Raw genomic sequence first — 20,279 nt, forward strand, 5'->3', positions numbered from 1 at the left:
TTCACAGGCAAGAAGCTGAAATGGATAGTTAATATTAAAACGGCACGCTGTTGGAACCTTGATTTAGCAAAATCCAGGCCTTCGGTTTTGTGAAAGTAAAAATTGATCAAATTAGCCTTTAAAAATACTTTGAATTTGGATTCAAGCCCAAAGGTACCCCTGCATGAGCTATACAGGTTGGCAACTTATTTTGTGTATTTTGTGGACTTTACAGGTCTTTTTAAGATCAGAGATGCCAACTTTATATTTGTACCAAAACCTTTTTTTAAATCAATAAAGTTTGTCGTTGCAAATGATCGATGTTGCTTTTATTAGAATGGGGAAAATCTACAGTTTTTCATCTCGATTGAACATACTAAAGTTTAGTATATATAATATAGTACCGGTATAGTACCGGTAGTAGTTTTTGTGAAAATCAGCATGGAATGTACAGTAGTAGTGAGGAAGTGGAGCGACAGATGAGGCTAAATGCCGATGGATGGGAATCGAAAACTGTTTCTTTTTGACAGAGCTGGGCACTTGACCATTTTACCGCAACCCCTGTAACAGCAGTTGTCGCTCGCGCCTACACGGGAGTAGAAAGAAGCCTAAAAAGAAGCCTTTCACCGAGTAGGCTGAGATGATTTTTGGCCGCCTCGCGAGCACGTCACACGCATGAGGGCCGATTAGTGGGCCGGACTAAAATCAACTTCCGGCCATGCTTAGTCCAGCCATTATTTTTTTTAATTTGTCACCGCCCAACCCCACCCCTCCAGCCCCAAAAATGGGCATCCGTCAGCTCTGCTTTTTGAGAACCGGAAGTATGAATAAGAGCCACAATGCCAATTGTTAACGCTTTATTTTCGATAATTCTCAAGTCCATAAACCTGACTCCATGCACATCTACATTTTACACAAGTCGATAACACCAAGTTTTCCACAGAGGCTAATCCATGCACAAAACAGAGATTAGTACAATTATAAGCGTGCAATCTCGATTCATGTCGATTCTACACAATACGTCATATTTGCAAACATGTCATCTACATTCATGCAAGTAGTTATTTTGTTAGCATTATTCGTCAGTTCTCGTCAAACAGTAGCTATGCCGTACAACAATGTACATTACAAAGGAGTAAAGACACTACAGTGTGTGTCGCGTCTGCTTGATGAGCATTTTGATGTAAGTATGTACGTATGCGTGGATGTGTGCAGCGGCGTCCTTCAGATGTCTTTGCCGCACTCCGGGCACATGATGTCGTCGCGCTCGGTCAGGAAACCGCGGCCCACCAGGGACACGGAGCACTTCTTGCAGTTGAAGCAGTCGTTGTGCCATTGGCGCTCCTCGAAGGAAATGTACTTGCTGCCTCCGAGGCCTGAAAAAAAACAAAATTCCAAGTTGGACTTCTGGGAACTCAGAGGAATTATTGGGACTACGATGAAGAAGTGTAGAGCTGCAGGTTACTCTCTAACAGGAACGTTTTTCCAATTCAATGTGGGCCAAACGAACAACCAGCACATCAACAGAGATCCTGCGGCACCTTCTTCGTTCAGTGTGCGAGAAAAGGTGAGAATTGTGGCAGGACAGTTGCGGAGGAGGCGTTTCCAACAAGGCTCGGAAAGTGCGTTAGATTCCAGAGGGTAGGGCTGCTCGATTAAGCCATTTTGAACCGAAACTGAATTTTCTGGATAAGACGATTTTAAAAACGTTCAAATCGGCATGTTCGATTTTTTTATTTTTGGTGTATCTCAGCCACTGTAGTTTCCTCCGCATTTCCACTTCCCCCCACAAGCGCGCAGTCCGATAACAACAACAACAACATCCATGGCGACCGGCGATCGTGCTATTTGCTCAGGCAAGTGAGCGTTTAATTAATAAATCGGGCAAATATAGATCTGTAGTGTAGTGTGTGCCCCGCATGTACAATACAACCCGTGAGCAAGTAACTCAACGTCTGAAAATCATCCCTTTTTTTTCTCCTCTACAACGGACCTCTGGTCCAACCGGACTATGCATCCGTACTTAAGCTTGACAGTGCATTGTATAATTGAGTGACAGTTTTGCACTAATCATTGATTTATGTTTAAGTAAGATCAGGGAGAAAGGTGAAAGGCTAGTCACTAGCTGGTTGGCAAAATGACTTGCTGACAGACTGTTTGGTTTTCAGACTAAACTGTCTACCTTCTCACATGTTGATGATTTTGTTTCCGATGGTATATGCACTTTCTTCTTTCTTTATTGGTTTGATTAAGGACAGATCTGAAATCTGTTGTGTAAGTAAAATGCTGTTAATCCCAATGGATTGTTCTGTGTGTACTAAGTTAAATTGACTGACATTTTGAGTTCAAAGAAAGAAAAATTAAGTTTAAATAAAAGACATTCAAAATACTTCATTTTTCATTATTTTTTATTTTACAAAGGAATCGTCATCGTAAAATCGTGTTTGAGAGAAAATAATCAACATTTTATGGTTAGGCAAAATAGAACAGCCCTACCAGGGCGTGACTACGAAGTGGAAAACTCGTCGTTTAAAGTTTGAATTTGGAATGTATGGTTGGTGACACCTGGCCTGAAGATTTTCTCTCACCTCATATGAGTGTGAATGGTTATTTGCAGAGGTGGGGATACGGTCCCTGACGGACGCTCATTTTGCTGACGGCTGACATATCACGGGACGCTTTTGAAAAATGACGGACTAAGCACAGATGGAAGTGGATTTTGGTCCATCAGAGTAATCTTCACTAACCATGACTGAGCGGTCCGTCACTGACGGATGCTGTTTTGCTTACGTGTTGTTTTTGGGGTGGGGCGGGGTTACCGACTGATGGACCGACAGGCTACTGATGGACTGACCGACTGATGATTACAATTCGGTTCGGCTTGAAAAATGACGGACGGGTACTCGGGCCGCTGGCGGATGATGACTCACGGACAGGCAAAATTGAGTAAAATGACCACCTGTGGTTGTTTATCTATATGTGTCCTGCGATAGCCTGGTGACCGTTCCAGGTTGTTGACTCGCCTAAAGTCAGCTGGAATAGGCTCCAGCTCACCCATGACCAGAAGGAGTGCTATAAAAAAAATGGATGAAGAAATATACTTAATGTATTTGCTTACCGCTGATGGGAGTGGTGCAGGAAGCACACTTCTTGGCATAGAGGTTGCAGAAGCAGTTGAGGCAGTAGGCAAAGTCGTCTCTGGAGGTGAACTTCTGGCCAGACAGTTGCTGCTTGCAGCTAGTGCACAGGAAGCAGTCCTTGTGCCAAGGCTGGTCACGGTAGGTCACGCCGCCAGTGGTGATGGGCTAAGGATGGAGCCACAAACATGTTGACATTATAGCGGCGCCGGTATGTTATTTTCAGGAGAATGGTTTCCAGCCCGTGTCTAATGGTCCCGCCTACCTTCTTGCAGTGCACACACTGCATGGCGAACTGCTTCTCGTAGCAGGGCACGCAGAAGTTGTGGATGTCCTTGGGGATGAAGCTCTTGGTGCCGATGGGCTGCTGGCATCGCTGGCAGGTGAAGCAGGTCTCGTGCCAGCTGTTGCCCTTGTGCTCCATCTTCCTGGAGCCTTCACGGCAACAACAACAACAACGCAGGGAGAACGCCAGGGTGAGAAGAAGAACCTCCCTAGATAGGAGGGTGTGGTATTTTTGTTTCCGCGCCCACCAGGCATGATGGTTTTCTTGCACTCGTGGCACTTGGAGGAATATTCGTTGGAGTAGCACTCGGTGCACAGCAGCTGCTCGTCCTTGGTGGAGAAGGGCTTGTCCACCAGCGAGCGCTTGCACTGGAAGCACTTGAAGCAGTCCTCATGCCAGTGGCGGTCTTTGTAAGACAGATCCTGCCGGGACAGGGTTGCTTGTTCAAGGGACAAGATCATGTAGGCATGTGTGTGTTTGTCAGTGTGTGTGCTTTGGGGACTGGCACAAGAGGAACAGGGGATGCAATACCCCACCAGATCCAACAGATGGCACTGCTTCTCTTCCCACTATGTAGTTTGTAATAAAAGTGGAAGTCAACGCCAACATCTTCTTGACAATAATATGTTCTATGTGCCTCCACTAGTCAAAACACAGCATTCTGATTAGTATTGCGTTTGTGGAATAGGAGTTAATCCACCCGTTTTTAGCCATCTCAGGGGCGGCCATTTTGTCACTTTTGTTGACTGGAAATGACATCACAGTAGCCTCAGGTAGCGACCAATCACGGCTGACCTGCTTTCTGAGGCTGAGTCATGGTTGGTCGTTCCCTGAGCCCTGACCAACTGTTATGTTATTTTCAGTCGACAGCAAGTGGCAAAATGGCCGCCCCCTGAGACGGGGAAAAAAACGGGTGGATTTTGCTGCTTAACTCATATTCCACAAACGGAATAATAATCAGAATGCCATGTTTAGAATAATGGAGCTGCATAGAACATATTCTTGTCAAGCAAATTTTGGGATTGACTTCCCAATTAATACATACTGGTGATTCAATTGCGGAATTAATGTGTGCAAATAACATTCACCCATTCGTTCATGGTGTTATGAGGTATGGCTGGTGTATGGCCTGCGCTACAGTTGTGTGCCTTATTAACTGTGTCTAGCAACAAGTATCTACCCGGTTAAGTTGATCTACATTGCAGCATTTGCAAGGTGTATAGAGAAATTGGAATCAATCTGTGCTGCCTTTAGCAAAGCTAAAGTTAGCTTAGCAGGATTTTTTATCTTAATTTTTCTCTAGCTGAGCCCTACACTTTGAAAACCGTTTAGTGAACACAAAGAATACATTCTATTGCTCGTATTTGAGCAAAGAATATCACATATCCACATATGCAGACAATATTTGATATTAAAAACATATCTATTACAATACTTTACTCGTTACTTTCATTAAAACAACAGACACGTTTTTAAAGCTGATAATTGCTGTCATATATTTTCTCCCATTTTTGTTCATCATATGTCATACAAGTATAAAAATAAGTAACCCATGCATTTCCAAAAATTTAGCTTAGCTTGACATAAATTGCATGGAAAATTTGCGGAATATTTTCCACTATTGGAAGAGAAACCAGAATTGTTTTGTGCGACTGAAGTCATTATTACTATTATTTTGTATAAATTACTACTCTGCTCTTACTATCATTACCTTTTCCTCAGTGATCGACTGAGAGAAATCCTTTTCGACTCAAGTCTAACTTTGCAAATATTGTTCGGTGCCCTTATTTTTCCCCTTCTAAAAATGACCATACTTGTGTGTGTTTACACTTTGCGTGTGTACTCACTCTGGTATTGCAGCCAATGGGCTTCTTGCAGTCCTCGCAGGTGTTGGAGTAGAGGCTCTCGTAACATTTCACACAGTAGGGATTCTCCTCTCGCAGGACGTACTTCTTCCCAAACAGGGATTCCTTACAGTAGTGGCAGTCGAAGCGCTCTGTCATTTTCACTCACGACGGATCACTTGAAACACAAGAAAGACACACAGAGATGAGAGTGAAAGGTCATCTTTTGTTACTGAGTGTGCTTTTACACATTTCAACGTTCTCCATGTTTCCTCCACCTCCCAGCAGGCTCTTATTTTGTTCTGGCTCCAAATGAGGAGGTTATAAATAAGCCCTATCAGTCTACATGGGGGGGGGGGTGCACACCCACACACACACGCGCACACACACACATACAACTTTTGCATACCAACGCTCACCCTGCTACTGTATGCATCCAACAGCTTACCTCCAGCTGTCAGCACTACAGTATCCCTTGTCAATGTGTATATAATTGGCTTGAATGGCACTTGGAAAAATGGTTAGTCGCTGCCGCATTTGTTTTCTTGGTAAACGCGACCCCGGCTCGTCCACCTGTGCCTAACTGTATATGTATCGTACTCTATTGTGAGTGCGTGAGCAGTTTTACAGGCTTTAAATCCAGAGATGGGTTCATTTTTTACATTCGGGCCATTTCTAAGATAGAACTTAGATGTTTTTGGATTTCATTTGTGTTTTTTAAAATTTGTGCGGTAGAGTTAGATCCAATGCTGTACGTTCCCTACACCTGCTTTTAACTACGCAGCCGACAGCCCATCTCTCCATTGATCCTAGAAAATAACTTCCCAACTCTTCTGCGGTGTCTAATGTCCATTCCAGATACAGTTTGTCCCACTCAATCATCAAATAGTCGCACGAGGTTTCCGAAAATATGCAAAAGCTGAGCGGTTTAATCTTTCCGTTCACCCCGCCCGCATTCTCTCATTGTCTATCGCTGCCCACCATGACTCACCTAGCTTACACAAGGATTTATCTGCTGCCTAAAAATAAAAACAGCTAATCTGAACTGCCACAAATACAACCTGCGGGGTCGGTCCGACACGTTTGGCAGCTGTTTCCCAGATAGTTGGACTCCCTTTGATGGTGGACAAACTAAAACCAGTGAGATGATGAACCATCATGTGGGTACTGAAGGTCTATCCCTGCAAAGCCCAGAACAACTGTTCTTAAGGCTTGCATACTAGTGGTGGAAATCACAGTATGATATTACCACTGTATTTTTTTTCCCGATGCTAATGATAATAGTCTGATACCGCAATTGTGTGGTACTTCATTGTATTTGGGGAACTGCATCTACAAGACAGTGAATTGAAGTTATTGATGAATATCTGTACTGTAGCTCAAGATGTTTTTGCAGTATTTTGCCAACAATAATCTTAATATACCGATATTGCATTCACATTGTGATTGATGGAGGAAAAGACATCTAAAGTGGATGCAAAAATAAATGTGTCTTTGATCAAAATGCATTGAGCACTGATGACCGTACAGTAATTTGTGATATGATATTATCGTGATATTTTTACAGCCATATCTCAATTAGGTGGGTTTGAAAATTTGTAAAAATGTCTACAATGAAGTGAATCCAAGCATAAATGTTTCTCTTACCATAAAAATCACCGTCCATACCATAACTCATGATATGCATTATTGCGATATTTCCCCAATGATATTGGTGATATTCAGATATGGGATATAATACAGTGGAGATAGAAAATATATCAAATACAGTCAATACAAAATATGTTTTGTTATTATTAAAAAGTACTCGCCATACTCATTTGTCTGTCAGAAGCAGTATCGATATCTAATCTTGGGATACCATTACCATACCGGTAGAGTAAATAATGCATTAAATCTCAATATCGTTATTTTCCGTATCCTAACATTACGGCATACCCCTTCTATTTTTCAAAGATGTTGGCCCTCTTTCCATCACGTTTACATTTCAAGGATGCAGAAAATGTGAAAACGCCCTGGAAAGACAGTGACCATGTGCTGCTAAACCTAAAAATGCCACGGTCCGATCTCCAGCTTCAGTAATTGCATAATCTGAATGACCAAATCAAGTGAATGACTTTAAATCGGAGGTGTTCATTAGATCAGACGTTATCTGTGCCAGTCAAAGTAAAGCCTGAAGCCTTCAGGGGTGAAAATGTAGGTGGGAAATGGCCTCTGGGATAAGTAGGAAGTACATTTAGGATGATAAAAATCAAAGAGGCTGCTGCTGGAAGGCCTGACAGCAGCCTCTTTGGGGATGGCGGCGGAAGGAGAAAGATGGTAAAAAGGTCGAAGTGGGATGAAAGGATGGATGGGGGGGATGAAAATGAAGATGATTGGGGATGAGGGGATGATGGATGGATCGGTCTTACCTTCCTTTGTGAGGAGTTTGTGCCTGGGCAGAGTCTGGATGAGACTGAGGCAAGACTCACTGGGAGATCGCTAGTCAATTGCATTACTCCACCCATGAGGGCCTAATTGAAAATGGGGGAGGCGCAACATTCAAAGTGGGTGGGTGTTTGTTGGGCTTTTTCTTTTCTTTTTTTTTTTTAGATCTATAAATAAAGCAACGCTTCTCAGAGATAACCCCGAAGCCCCCCATTCACTCACGGACTCCCAGAGTCAATCATGTGGCCTTTTACGGTCACTCAGACAGTTTTCGGTCACCATCACAATGCGCCTTTAATTCTCAACAATCTATGCAAAGTGTTTTCATGGAATCTTGGAGTTTTTTCTGATCTTGTTCCTAGAAAAATGACAACAATTATCTCATAATTCGTGGATATCAGACAAAGACGCAAATGCACACAAATAGTTCCATAACTTCACATTATTTGTTTCTTGGAACAGGGCACCACCCAAAGGTTCGGGTGTCCAACCAAGAGGATTGTCCTCTCCCTCCCCACTCATGTGTCTCATCTGTCTCTACCTCCAATCACTAGGGAAGACGCATACAATCCCAAATCTCCAACGCGCTGGATATTGTATCCAGGCCTGGTGATGACAGACAACCACATAGTGCCAAATTACAGCGCTATTTTCTTCACCCTCACACTCAAACATGCGCAGTGCACACGCACCCCAGTTTGTTCTTTCAACCAAAGCCTCTCTCGCTCTCTCTCAGGTTTTCCTGACCCGCTGGTCGCTGGATTCTCTCCAGTGAGAAACACGTCAGCAGTGCTTCACTAAGCTCCGAGTGCTCTATTTGTGGTGCGCCACACAGAGATTAGTTTGTGTGGGGAGACAAAAAGGGGGTCTTTACAGCTGAATGTGTTTATCTGATGTATTTCCATGTATTGACTGCTCAAGAGCTTGCTTATATTGCATGCTACAAGGCAATGCTGCTGGTATTATGTGTAGCGTCGCTGTTTCAACTGGTGGGCTTGCATAGAACATATTCTTGAAAAAAAAAATGTTTGCTTTGCCTTCCTCTTTAAGTATTTCAAAAAACAAATTGTTAAGGATTAAAATCGGAAAGGTGAAATGATAATCGGTCGATTAATAGTAATTGAAATGAATACAGTTGGGATTTTATGAAAAATGACATTATGACAATTATAAGGAAACAGTCATTGACAAAAAGTTGTAATTTTACAAGAACGAAGCCCTAACTTTAAGACACTAAAGTCACAATAAGTGAAAATGTAGTTATTTTACAAATATAACAAAAGTCGTTTTTTCTTGCTGTTTCAGATCATACCTTTGAAAAACATAATTTGGGGATATAAATGTTAAGAGGCAGTCATGTTATACATTGGCACTATAGGGCCAAAGTGAAAAGAACCACATTTGCTGCAGTACAAGAGAGATGTTGTAATTGTTTAATAACAAAATAATATTTTTATGAATGTGAAGTCATTTATTAAGAATTAAATAGTAACTTTACAAATAGTATAAGAAGTAATTTTATGATCATTAAAATAATAATAACAATAATAATAACAATAATAATAATAATAATAATAATAATAATAATACAAACAATAATAATACAAATAATATTAATACTAATAGAATTACAATAATAATACAAATACTGTAAATCAGAATTTTATGACAAAGTTCTAAATTGCAATTTTACCAAAGAAAATTTTACCAAAGAAAATTTGAAGTTTATGAGAATAAAGACATACAGCAATTTCATAAGAATAGTGTCAGATTTCTAAAAGTTTCACTGTTATGATAATGGGTATTTGAAAAATAATGACTGACACAATAAACCGATTCAGGGTGTCCCCTGCCTACTGCCCGAAGACTGCTGGGATTGGCTCCAGCACTCCCCGCGACCCTTGTGAGGACAAGAGGTTTAGATAATGGATGGATGAATGACACAATAAATCAAATTTTATGAGATCGAATTTGAACTGCAAAGACGATCTGGTCATTTTCATGAGACGTATATATACACAGACCAAGAACCTGACAAATATATTGAAAGCTTCACCATAACATGCTCTCAATGCTAAATGAAAAAAAACCCCACAGTATATCAAGCGATGCATTAGAAATTTTCAAAATTACACTCCACAAGTGGAGAGTCAGATAAACAGGATGGCATGTCTTTTGACTCCATTTGGCTTAATTGGAAGCAGATGACCTGTGGTTGAACAGAAGACAGAGCAACATGTTGTACTTGTTAAGGAAAACATGACTAGTAATAGATTGGATTACTCTGCCTGTCACAGACATGAGGCATAATTTCATGCATACTGTATGTCTTTGTTAAACAGCATAATCACGAGATATTTTAAATATGCAAGTAATGAGACAAACTCAAAAACAGATTTTTATTTTTCCACAATTAATCCTGTAAATATGATCAAAAATATGACAAAACAATGCACTCTTGAATGTGAATTTTTTTTAAAAAACGCCACATCAAAGAATTTGTAATGTTATGGTGCTATGGATACATTTTTTATGTGTTTTTACAGTTGGAATGTTACAAGAATATAGCCGTAATCTAACACGAATAAATGTTTATTTTGTGAAAATGTGTTTCCTCCCACATTCCAAAAACATGCATGGTAGGTTGGTTGGACACTCTAAATTGCCCCTAGGTGTGATTGTGAGTGTGAAAGTGTGAATGTTTGTTTTTCTCTGTATGCCCTGCAAAGACAAAGAACGGGGACAAACCGAAAGAAGGAGGTTGGGCCAATGTGTGAGAATGGGGTGCGGTGCGAATGACCGCTGTGATTGGTTAATGTGTGAAAAGAGGTGGGCCTTGGGGTTATCCACAACTCTACAGATTTTACTTCTGTAAACAATGAGAGGGCATAGATTTCCCACTTATTGTGCCAGAGGAGACAATTACTGATGATTGCCATTCATTCTGTGAGGGAACGGTTGTGGAAAAAAAAAAAAAAGTGAGTGGCTGCATATTATCACTAAATCACTAAAATGGGAGGAAATGGGAGGGTGTCAAAAGTGTTTTGTAATTTTGATCCTATTTCACAAAAGCATGTCACAGACAACATGCAGTCAGACTGTTAATATGCTTACGTGCTGCTGTTTTAGTAAGCAACAGATTTGAAATGGGCTCAGCTGTGAACAATTTAAGCGTGAGACCAATATCAAACAGAATATTCTACAGACAATGAAAGGTCTGAAATCTTTTATTCGGCAAACTATTTCTTCCCTGGCAAGCTGTCCTATTACTTTTGTCCAGCTGGCCCATAGTGACCCCACTTGGTGTCCAGCTCAGCTGTGCAGTCCAAGGGATAAAAGTGCAGCTGTCTCGTGATGCTTCAGCTCGCCCCGTCCTTGTGCTGCCAAGATAAGAGGCCGCGTGGAAAGGTCAGGAAAGACGGACTCCGTTGTCGCTTTTGGACTGTTAATCATTACTATGCCGGAGACCAATTGCACTGGAATTCCAGCAACTCCTCTGAGATCCAATATGAGCATCCTGGAAAACTCTTAGAACAGAGAAGCGCTGGAAATGGATCCCTGCAACCGACTTGAGCACCATAACGAAGGTCTCTCAAAGGGCAATTGTATCTGATGGAGAGGATGGAATCATTTTAAGCTTCCTCTCATGGCACAAAGGGAACAGCTTAGCTACTGGCGCAAGAAATAGCGTCCATAATGAATCTGATTGAATACACGAATCTACACAAATTTTTGCCGTTATCTTCCCATGGCGCCAACTTGTAGATGCAGACACACAAAAAAAACAAACACGTCACGCCAATTTAATCCAATAATGCTCAAAATAATACAACACAAATTGTCTTATGAATGTCATAAGACTGAGATTTCAGTAAGCATCGTTATCACGCCAACAAACAGAAGCTCAATGACTGGCAGTGCTTCAAGGCAACCAAAATATATTTTAAACCAAAATACAGTGGGAACCTCCAATTGGGATTCATGGCACAATTTAACAATAAAAGTACCTTAATGATCATTTATCTGTATGTTGATAACAGTAATAATAATGAACCTCAGTGAACCCCTGCTAATTTACAGTTTGGCATTTGCAGACCCCAAAAATTCTTCCAAAAAATGGTGATTAAAAACATTGTTTTCCACGCTAAACAGGTGGTTGGTTTGGGTGGTTGGGTTAAAAAAAATGGGTTAAAAAGTCCAGAGGTAAAAAAAAAACAAAACCCAAATATTTTTTAGAATATTTGGATAAACAAACCCCAACAAATCCGTGAATATGCAAATCCACGGGTGCTTAATCGTGCATATGCTAGGGTCGATTGTATAGCGCCATCTAGTGGCATTTAGGAAGTTTTGGGGTTGTTTGTAAATTTTAAGACAATTGCTGAAAATATGCAAAGACAAACAACTATGTAGTACTTAATGCTGGAGATTTTGCGTAAAACTGTTTTTTATCATTTCAGTTTTCGTGATTCTTTTGGGACCTAACTAAAATGGGGACTTGTGACACACTTGGGTTCCTGCATGGTACATCTCTCCCCCACTATTTAAGAATTTGTGTGCTTTCGTTTGCATCAATGTTTACCCGGTGCAATTGCGACTTGCTGTTAGCTAGCTATCTAGCTATGCCCACACTCCAAAATATGCATCTTTACTTCAGCTAGTCCGCTGGCATGGCTTTAGAGTGCCTCATTTTAAGATGCTATGAGTAAGCACACTTCAGGTAGTGAAGGGTAGAAGAGTGACGGGGAAAGAAATAAGTCCGACATGACAGCCAGCATGTGGACCAAGGTTTGGCGTTGTTGTAGCTGCTTTAGAGTGCCTCGCTGCCGGCAGTGAGTGTGCACCATTTCGGAGAAGAGAGATTAGGGTGAGAAAAAAAGTCTGCATGAGACGTGGACATTGCGCTGGTGGTGTTTTAGAGCGCCTCGCTGTCACGGTGTGAAAAAGCACCCCAATGACCTGGTGAGATATCTTACAGCCACCGAAGGCTTTAAATGGATTGCCTGTGTTTTTCAAACATGTAGGGATGTGTAGGCAGAAGAAATATCCTAGACAAAATAGCATCCATTTCAGTCAATGGCTTAATTTATCAAGATTTGGAAGCTATATACATAGTGATTTTTTTCGTATTTATTTTTATTTTTTTTAATTATATACTGAATAATCCAAATTTGGCAGGTTGCTAGCAACACTCTTCTCTGTCGGTGTGAAATTTAGAAGACATTTATTTTTACTTTACAAGGACTTTATGGTATACTTTGTAGCTATGGTAAATACTACTGCATTAAATCAAGAAGCAAAATGACACTTCAGCTGTGGCACATTTAGACCATATTTAAACTGTCCATGCTTTAGCTGTAATTTTGATTTATGACAGGTGTTTTTTGTGTGTTTGGGCAGGGGCGAGTGTAAATACTCATCAAGTTTCTTTGATTGATATCCGATCTACTGCACTCACATTGGCACATATCCCATTTGGGAGAGGCCCATTACCGATCTGAAAATATCCAATTGTATAATTTTTTTCTTTTCCATTTACTATGATGCATATTAAAATGTTGTTCCACTTGAGCGTGAAAATCTGAATTGTGTCACTTAAAGCATGTAGTGTAAATGCTGTCATAATCAAAAGTGACGGCCCAAATCACACCTCTCCTGTCAACCGGCTGCTCATGCTAGCAGCTAACAATGGAATTGGATTCCAATGCATAGCCTGTAAGTCTTCACACATGATGTTGGTTTGGAAATGCGAGGAAATGAGAACACACATCCAACAATATACAGTACATACTATAATAAATTGATTTGAGAAAAATTTATTTTTAATTTAAACTTCTATTGTACGAAGGTAATATAAAATTTAAACAGAAATAAAGCTAATGTTGCGTTTCAGCTCACATGCCCGTTAGTTACACAGTAATTGTTTAAAAGAGTCTTCCAGTAGTAATTTATAGACACTCATTCCCGGGTGACATGCAGTCCCTTGCATGTAAGTGGAGTGAGAGGATGAGTGTGATCAGCTGCTTCCTTTGACTACATGCCTGAGCTGTTCCCCGCTGCTTGAATGCAACATCCTCAATTTGGGCATAAGAGGTGAAGTTGTGTGTTAATTATTCAAAGGTTTATCCAAGTAAACAACAGATAAAAAATCTGTAATCCAGAAAGTCTTTACATTTTAAGGATTAGTTGCCGTTCAATTTGTAAAGTCAATCTTATTGAACATTGCATATTTCCTTTGATCTTCTTGCCACGCTATGTATGCCATGGCATCATTATGAAGGACAAGATCAGGACAAAGAATTTGTGAGAAAAAATATAAACCAAGGCAAACTAACAATCTATACGCCATATAAGTGTACAAACAATATTTATATATACTTTAACTTTTTTTTGCTGCAAGTGGTCAAATTCCAAATTGTAGGTGCATTTTTAATGTCATCGATACACCACCCATCGGCTGTGAGCTACACTGGTAACAACATGACTCCAATACGACGGGACTTCGTTATAATTTGCAGAAGTGGGCATTCCGTCTGACTGATGGAACGTTACGTCTGTCCGTCACTGACGGACGCCCGTTTTGCTGCCGATTGACGAATGACGGCACACCTTTTAAAAATGACGGAAGTGACGAATGACGGAAGTACGTTTTCATCCATCAGTGTAATCGCCACCAATCGCATCCGTCCTTCACTGGCGGACGGCCATTTTTTGTACATGTTTGGGGGGGGACCCACTGACATACCAAAGGACCAGCTAACCGACTTAATTCTTTTGTTGAACTTTGAAGGAAAATATAAATTATCATACTATAATGAAAGCCAAGAGAAACTAACATGTAACAGCCATACAAGATTTTTTTTTCAACATTTAAAGAATAAAACACTTTGTTTGACTTAGCAGGATGATTCAGTCATCATTAAAATGTAAGGCAAGGTAAGTTTATTCATCAAGCACCATTTGGACACAATGCAATTGAAAGTGCGTTGCACCTCCATAAAATAAAAAAGGGCAGATAAAATCATTCTTTAAAAGGTGCAAATACTCATTAAATAATTTAATTAGTGTAAGTGGCCAAACATTTGACCACATACCTACACAATGTTACATTTCTTAAAATGCGTTCCTTTAATTTTATAACAGTTTCACTGGTTTTGTATGATTTCTCCATCATCATTTTGGCATGTGCCGCACCCACACACATTGCTCTGCTAACTATAGTGTAATTAGTTAAATGATACTAAGCATTTTTACATGGTTATATTGACAACAGGGCGGCATGGTGGGCGACTGGTTAGCACGTCTGCCTCACAGTTCAGAGGTCGTGGGTTCGATCCCGGCCCCGGCCTCCCTGTGTGGAGTTTGCATGTTCTCCCCGTGCCTGCGTGGGTTTTCTCCGGGTACTCCGGTTTCCTCCCACATTCCAAAAACATGCATGGTAAGTTGATTGGACACTCTAAATTTCCCCTGGGTGTGATTGTGAGTGCGGATGTTTGTATCTGTGTGCCCTGCGATTGGCTGGCAACCAATACAGGGTGTCCCCCGCCTACTGCCCGTTGACAGCTGGGACCCTTGTGAGGATAAGCGGTATAGATAATGGATGGATGGATATTGACAACAAGTTCTTTGATAAAAGGGGTTATTTTAACCATGCATATACAATTTCCATAATTATACTGAACATTTTGCATGAGTCCCTAAAACTGCTGTCCACCCTCTCATGGAATGGAATGGAATTTATTGTCATTGCTTATGCACTAGTACCGAGCAAAGAAATTCACTTAACAGCTACAATCTGTCCAAAGAGACATTAAAAAAAACACACACACAAAAAAAAACAATGACCAACAGGGGGAGACAGAATGGAGAAGCATGATGGGTCGTTAATCGGCGCGATGATTTTCTTAGATGCAAAGGAAAAACAATTCTCAACCTTTGCCCCCATAAGAGAGGGGCACAGTATGAAATTGGAGAAAATAATTCTTGTGACAGCCACATGAAATGAGACATAAACAACACAACTCAAATACTTGTCACATGTGAGTGGGTATCGGGCAGGGTGCGGATGAAACAGCCCAGACATACTGTACGATGGCGACAACATCTCAAGGTGAGCCACATCCACAGCGCACCTAGACTATCGCTGGTGGAGGAGAGGGGTTGGGGAAAAGCCGTCGAAAAGGCGGTGAGGATATGTTTGTGCATTGCATTATGAGCATATGAGTGTGTGTGTGCGTAAGTCTGTGTCTTCGGTCCTAGCCGGCACGTCAAAATAACGGCACGTCAAAATACATCATCTCGAAAATATTTCAACTTGTGTTTCATAATTGTCATCTTATGCGTTTAGTTGGATGTTGTCAGGCTTAACATGTCCACTCTATCATAGTGAAAATCATTTGCTGCATAAATGTTTTAGAAATTCAAAATCCATCCATCCATTCATAGCCATGCAATACAAGTTTTGAAAATAAGTCAACTACTGATTAATTTTGCATAATTTTTGCTGTTTTTTTTTTTTAATGGGGTTGAATTCTGAATGTAACGACCTTAAATTAGAGATACCCTACCCAGGCATGGCTTCAGGAATTTCTCTCTCCAGGGGCTTAAGGTGGGTCTGACTGATACACAGGGGGGCTGAGAAAATAATTTATTAATATGAATAAGATTAAGATCTTATTTTTTGTCATGTACACAAAATTTGACCCATGACAGTGAACACACACTGAAGCAGGGGGCTGCTTAAGCGAGGTATCGATGTCTTGTTCAAGGACACCATAGCTGTGTGCCCGGGGGGATGGCCTTGAACCCGGGTCCCCCCCCCCCCCCCCCCATCCCCGGTGGTAGGTGACAATCTTAACCCCTTGGCAACGGCTGCCCCTGTATGTCTTTTAGAATATCAAATAAAATGTTGGAAGGGTTTAACTGGGGTTAGATTTCGACTATAGCCCCTGTGCCCTCAGCCCCAGTGTAGCGCCACCTCTGACCCTACCCACTAATGGCTTTGAGCAGCATTGCAATAACCAGAGGAGCCTGTTTAGTAAAAGACTGCTGCTCCCCAAGTGTAGATTAGATTAAAGAGCTCTTTTATCCACTGTGCTAGCGTACTATAGATTGTACTACACTATACATAAAGGGCACTTAACTTATTCAATGTGCAATAAATCTATTCATTGATTTATTGATTGATTTTTATTTTTTAAATTTTTTCTTTATCTTTTATTTTCCTTTAAATTTTTAAGTGTTTCTTTACTTATTTTCTGCTCTTCCTGTCTACATGACTATTTTTTCTCCCAATTTTTTTTTGTTCTTATTGCTGCTGGAAATGCAAATATCCCAGAGGGAGCCATCCCAAAGGGATCAATAAAGTCAAGTCTAAGTCTAAGTTTAAGTCATTGGGAATTCTGTCAAACCATGGTATTAACCCCAACTGTTCCTAACAAGTTGCACATTATTGGTACATTTCAAAGTTATTTGCCGAGCATTCATAGGAGACTTCATCCCTGAGAATTTTTCTCGCGTTATCATAGTGATTTGTCACCTCATGTTGAGTCCAATATTGACCGAGCCTAGTTTTCGCAGTCTGTGCTCGCTGCCAATGATGAGGGTCTATATATGACTTGGCAAATCTGCACACATTTAAACCGGTGTTGTGTTTCCAGGCAGATAAATCCCTGAAAAGATTAGTGGGATGTTTCATCCCGGGCAGTCCCTTTATTTAGAAAATCTCTTTTCTTTGTTCTCTCACTTCACACAAGTGCGACAGACTTGTCAACCTGACACTCCTCGTGTAGAAACACAGATAGAATGGCTTGTGCTCACCTTGTGCGTGGTCTATGTGCAAAGTAACATGTTTCTTTGCTGCGCACATAAAATTGGCAGCATGCACGATAGTTTTGTTACATCGCAAGCACCTGGAAGACAGTGCCTTGTGCTAAATGAGCATTCCCTCAATTCCACTTTTACTGCGCACAGAATGGTTGGAGGGTACCATGTAAGATAAATAACTACTTATTTTTTTTAACTTTTTGCTCCATAGGATACTTGAAAGATACTTGGCTTAAAGAGAACTCACAATTGAGCATTTGACAGATGCTCTCAGTTGTATTTAGAGCTTTTATGAAATGGGGAAGTCCTGTTTCCATCAAGCAGTGTGGTTTGGGGTAAAACTTGAGTTGCCACTCTCAAAAGTTGTAAATGATGCTAAATAACTGATCTGTCACTTTTTGTCATCCTTCTGTTTGGGTATTAGCGAAGACTGGTATGTTACCTGAAGGGTGGAGTTCGACATACTACAATCCATAGGTTCCCATTTACATGACCAAAAATGAAGTTACAAAATAACCCATATCCTTAGCCTAATAGAATAATTGTCCAAGGCCATTTTTAACATAATGTAACATTATCAATAAAAAACAAATACCAATGTGCTTGGTCAAAATTGTGCTTTTTCTTTATGGCTAGATTCTCAGTCGTCCAGGTCATTACAATTTGCAAAGGTTTAATTGGTGAAACTGGCCTGTGGTTGTTTTTTCTCACTCTCCGAAAATGTTCCAAAATGGCCTATGCAATTAGGCTAATAATATTTTCGTCATTTCTTGCACCCTTTTGTTGGGGTACTAACCAATGTGGCACGGTACCTAACATGTCAAGCTATGCACACCGCAGTATGTTGTTGGTGTTTTCCACGGTCAAAAGTTATCAAAGGTTCAAAAATAACCTCTGTATTGCACCACCTTTTGTTGCAAAATAACCAGTCTGTGCCATATCACTTTTTGGGACCTTTCTGTTGGGGTACTAACAACAGTGGGTTGGTAACTAAAGTGCTGCCGTATGTTAATTGGCGTTTACACTAATTTTGCACTAATCTAATTTCATAAAAGATGCAAAGTTACTCTTATCTTTGCCACATAATTTTTCGCGCCCTTCCATCTGGATACTGACCACAGCCAAGAATAGAGAACACGGGTTGTGCCATACAACTTTTTTTGCAGCCTTTTGTAGGAATTCTGACCAAGGTGGCCCAGTATTTAATTAAAGGATAGTAGTTTCCACTGTGTAAACATGTAAACGGTGCAATATAGACCACACATTGCACCCCGTCCCTTTTTGGCACACTTTTGTTTGGTACTAAGCACAGCCAGGAACCGAGGGCACCAAATGTATCCCAACTTTTGGCACACTTTTGTTCAGGTACTTACCACAGCGATACAGTACCTGAAAGTGTAGAAACACTGTGGTTTCAGATGTTTCCACTGTCAAAAATTACAAATGCTGAAAATAACCAGTACTGTATCTACCATATGGGAATTACAATGGTGTGGTACCTAAAGGGCGTAAACATGCTGCAGTTCATAGATTGGGCATTTCCACTGCCAAACCATGTCAGATATGCAAAATAACTAATCTGGTGGGTATAAACAACATTGGTATAGTATCTAGAGCTAGGCACACTGCAATCATTTTCTGTTGATGCTTGACTGTTAATCTTTTCTAAATTCGGTGACTGAGCAAAAGACACTGGCGTGTCTTGCCAACAACCGGAGCCCTCTGTTCCGGGGTGTGTTTATCTGGCTAACTCTGCCCGTTGCATGGCAATAGCAGCTGCCGTTACCAGGCCTCGAGTGTCCGAAGGCAGGATCAGGAACTGAAACCCTAAAGTGGTTCAATCTGGAAAGTACTGGAGGGTTTGCTCCAAAGTACACTACAGTATAAGTAATAGGTAAGTGGAATTTTAATAGATAATAATAATAATAATACTGGAGAGAAAAAGCACTGTTGGGTATGATAAGATAGTTGTCAAGCAAACATTACATTTGCTGCTTCGGGTTCAGTCTAAATATACAGTATATGGTGTTACATGTACTCGCCCACTGTCACTGTTTCAGTTTCCGCAGATGGCTGTTTACAGACTCGGATTACTGTCTTTCCTTGTGTTTGTTGCTATACGAATTTCAAAGTAAACATTTAGTTACAAGTTGCAATTGTGCTGATGTTATTTTTAGAACCTGTTTCTCTTGTTGAACATACACATACAGTGGTACCCTGAAGGCCTAACATCTTCAAACCATTTAAATTTGAAGTAAAGTGTACTGCCAAACTTCCATACGACCATTTTCCGAAGCGCTTAGGGTTGCGAATGAGCTGGAGCCTATCCCAATTGACATTGGGTCAGAGGTTAGGTGCACCTTGGATTGATCACCAATCATTCAGGGTAGGCCAGCAGTGTCCATCACCGGTCATCGGGGGCTCCTATCCAGCATGTTTTAGATGTCTCTCCTTCAACATACCTAATTCAAGTGATCACGATCAGGCTTCTCGGAGCTTGCTGATGAGCTGATCATTTGAATCAGGTGTGATGGAGGAGGGACACATCTAAAAAATGCTGGATAGGGGCCCTTGTGACTCCTGACATAGATAAAAAAACATTCATAGTCAGACTCTATGGCCAATTTAGAGTCGTCATTGAACCTAACATGCACGTTTTTGGAATGTGTGCGGAAACGTATTATAGTGAATTCCACAAAATAGTAATTAGAAATTTTAACTTACTTTTGCTGACCAATGAACAGAAGTAAAGCATAAAGAGTCACTGTTTCCGAGTCAATT

The 20,279-nt window shown here is 40.8% G+C and overlaps 1 protein-coding gene across 1 annotated transcript; it reads right to left on the reverse strand.

The window, feature by feature from the left end:
* Positions 1-819: 819 nt before the first annotated feature.
* On the reverse strand, positions 820-7,785 carry fhl2a (four and a half LIM domains 2a). The gene is made up of 6 exons (XM_086051406.1): positions 7,658-7,785; positions 5,250-5,424; positions 3,650-3,824; positions 3,382-3,551; positions 3,098-3,284; positions 820-1,355 (listed from the first exon to the last, which is right to left on the reverse strand). The coding sequence occupies exons 2-6, from the start codon at positions 5,403-5,405 to the stop codon at positions 1,204-1,206; spliced, it is 840 nt and encodes a 279-aa protein (XP_085907532.1). The 5' UTR covers positions 5,406-5,424; positions 7,658-7,785; the 3' UTR covers positions 820-1,203.
* Between the last annotated feature and the right edge of the window lie 12,494 nt (positions 7,786-20,279).

Source organism: Filicampus tigris, chromosome 14 (assembly GCF_054856515.1).
Source record: "Filicampus tigris isolate MCC_2025a chromosome 14, RoL_Ftig_1.0, whole genome shotgun sequence".
NCBI lineage: Eukaryota > Metazoa > Chordata > Actinopteri > Syngnathiformes > Syngnathidae > Filicampus > Filicampus tigris.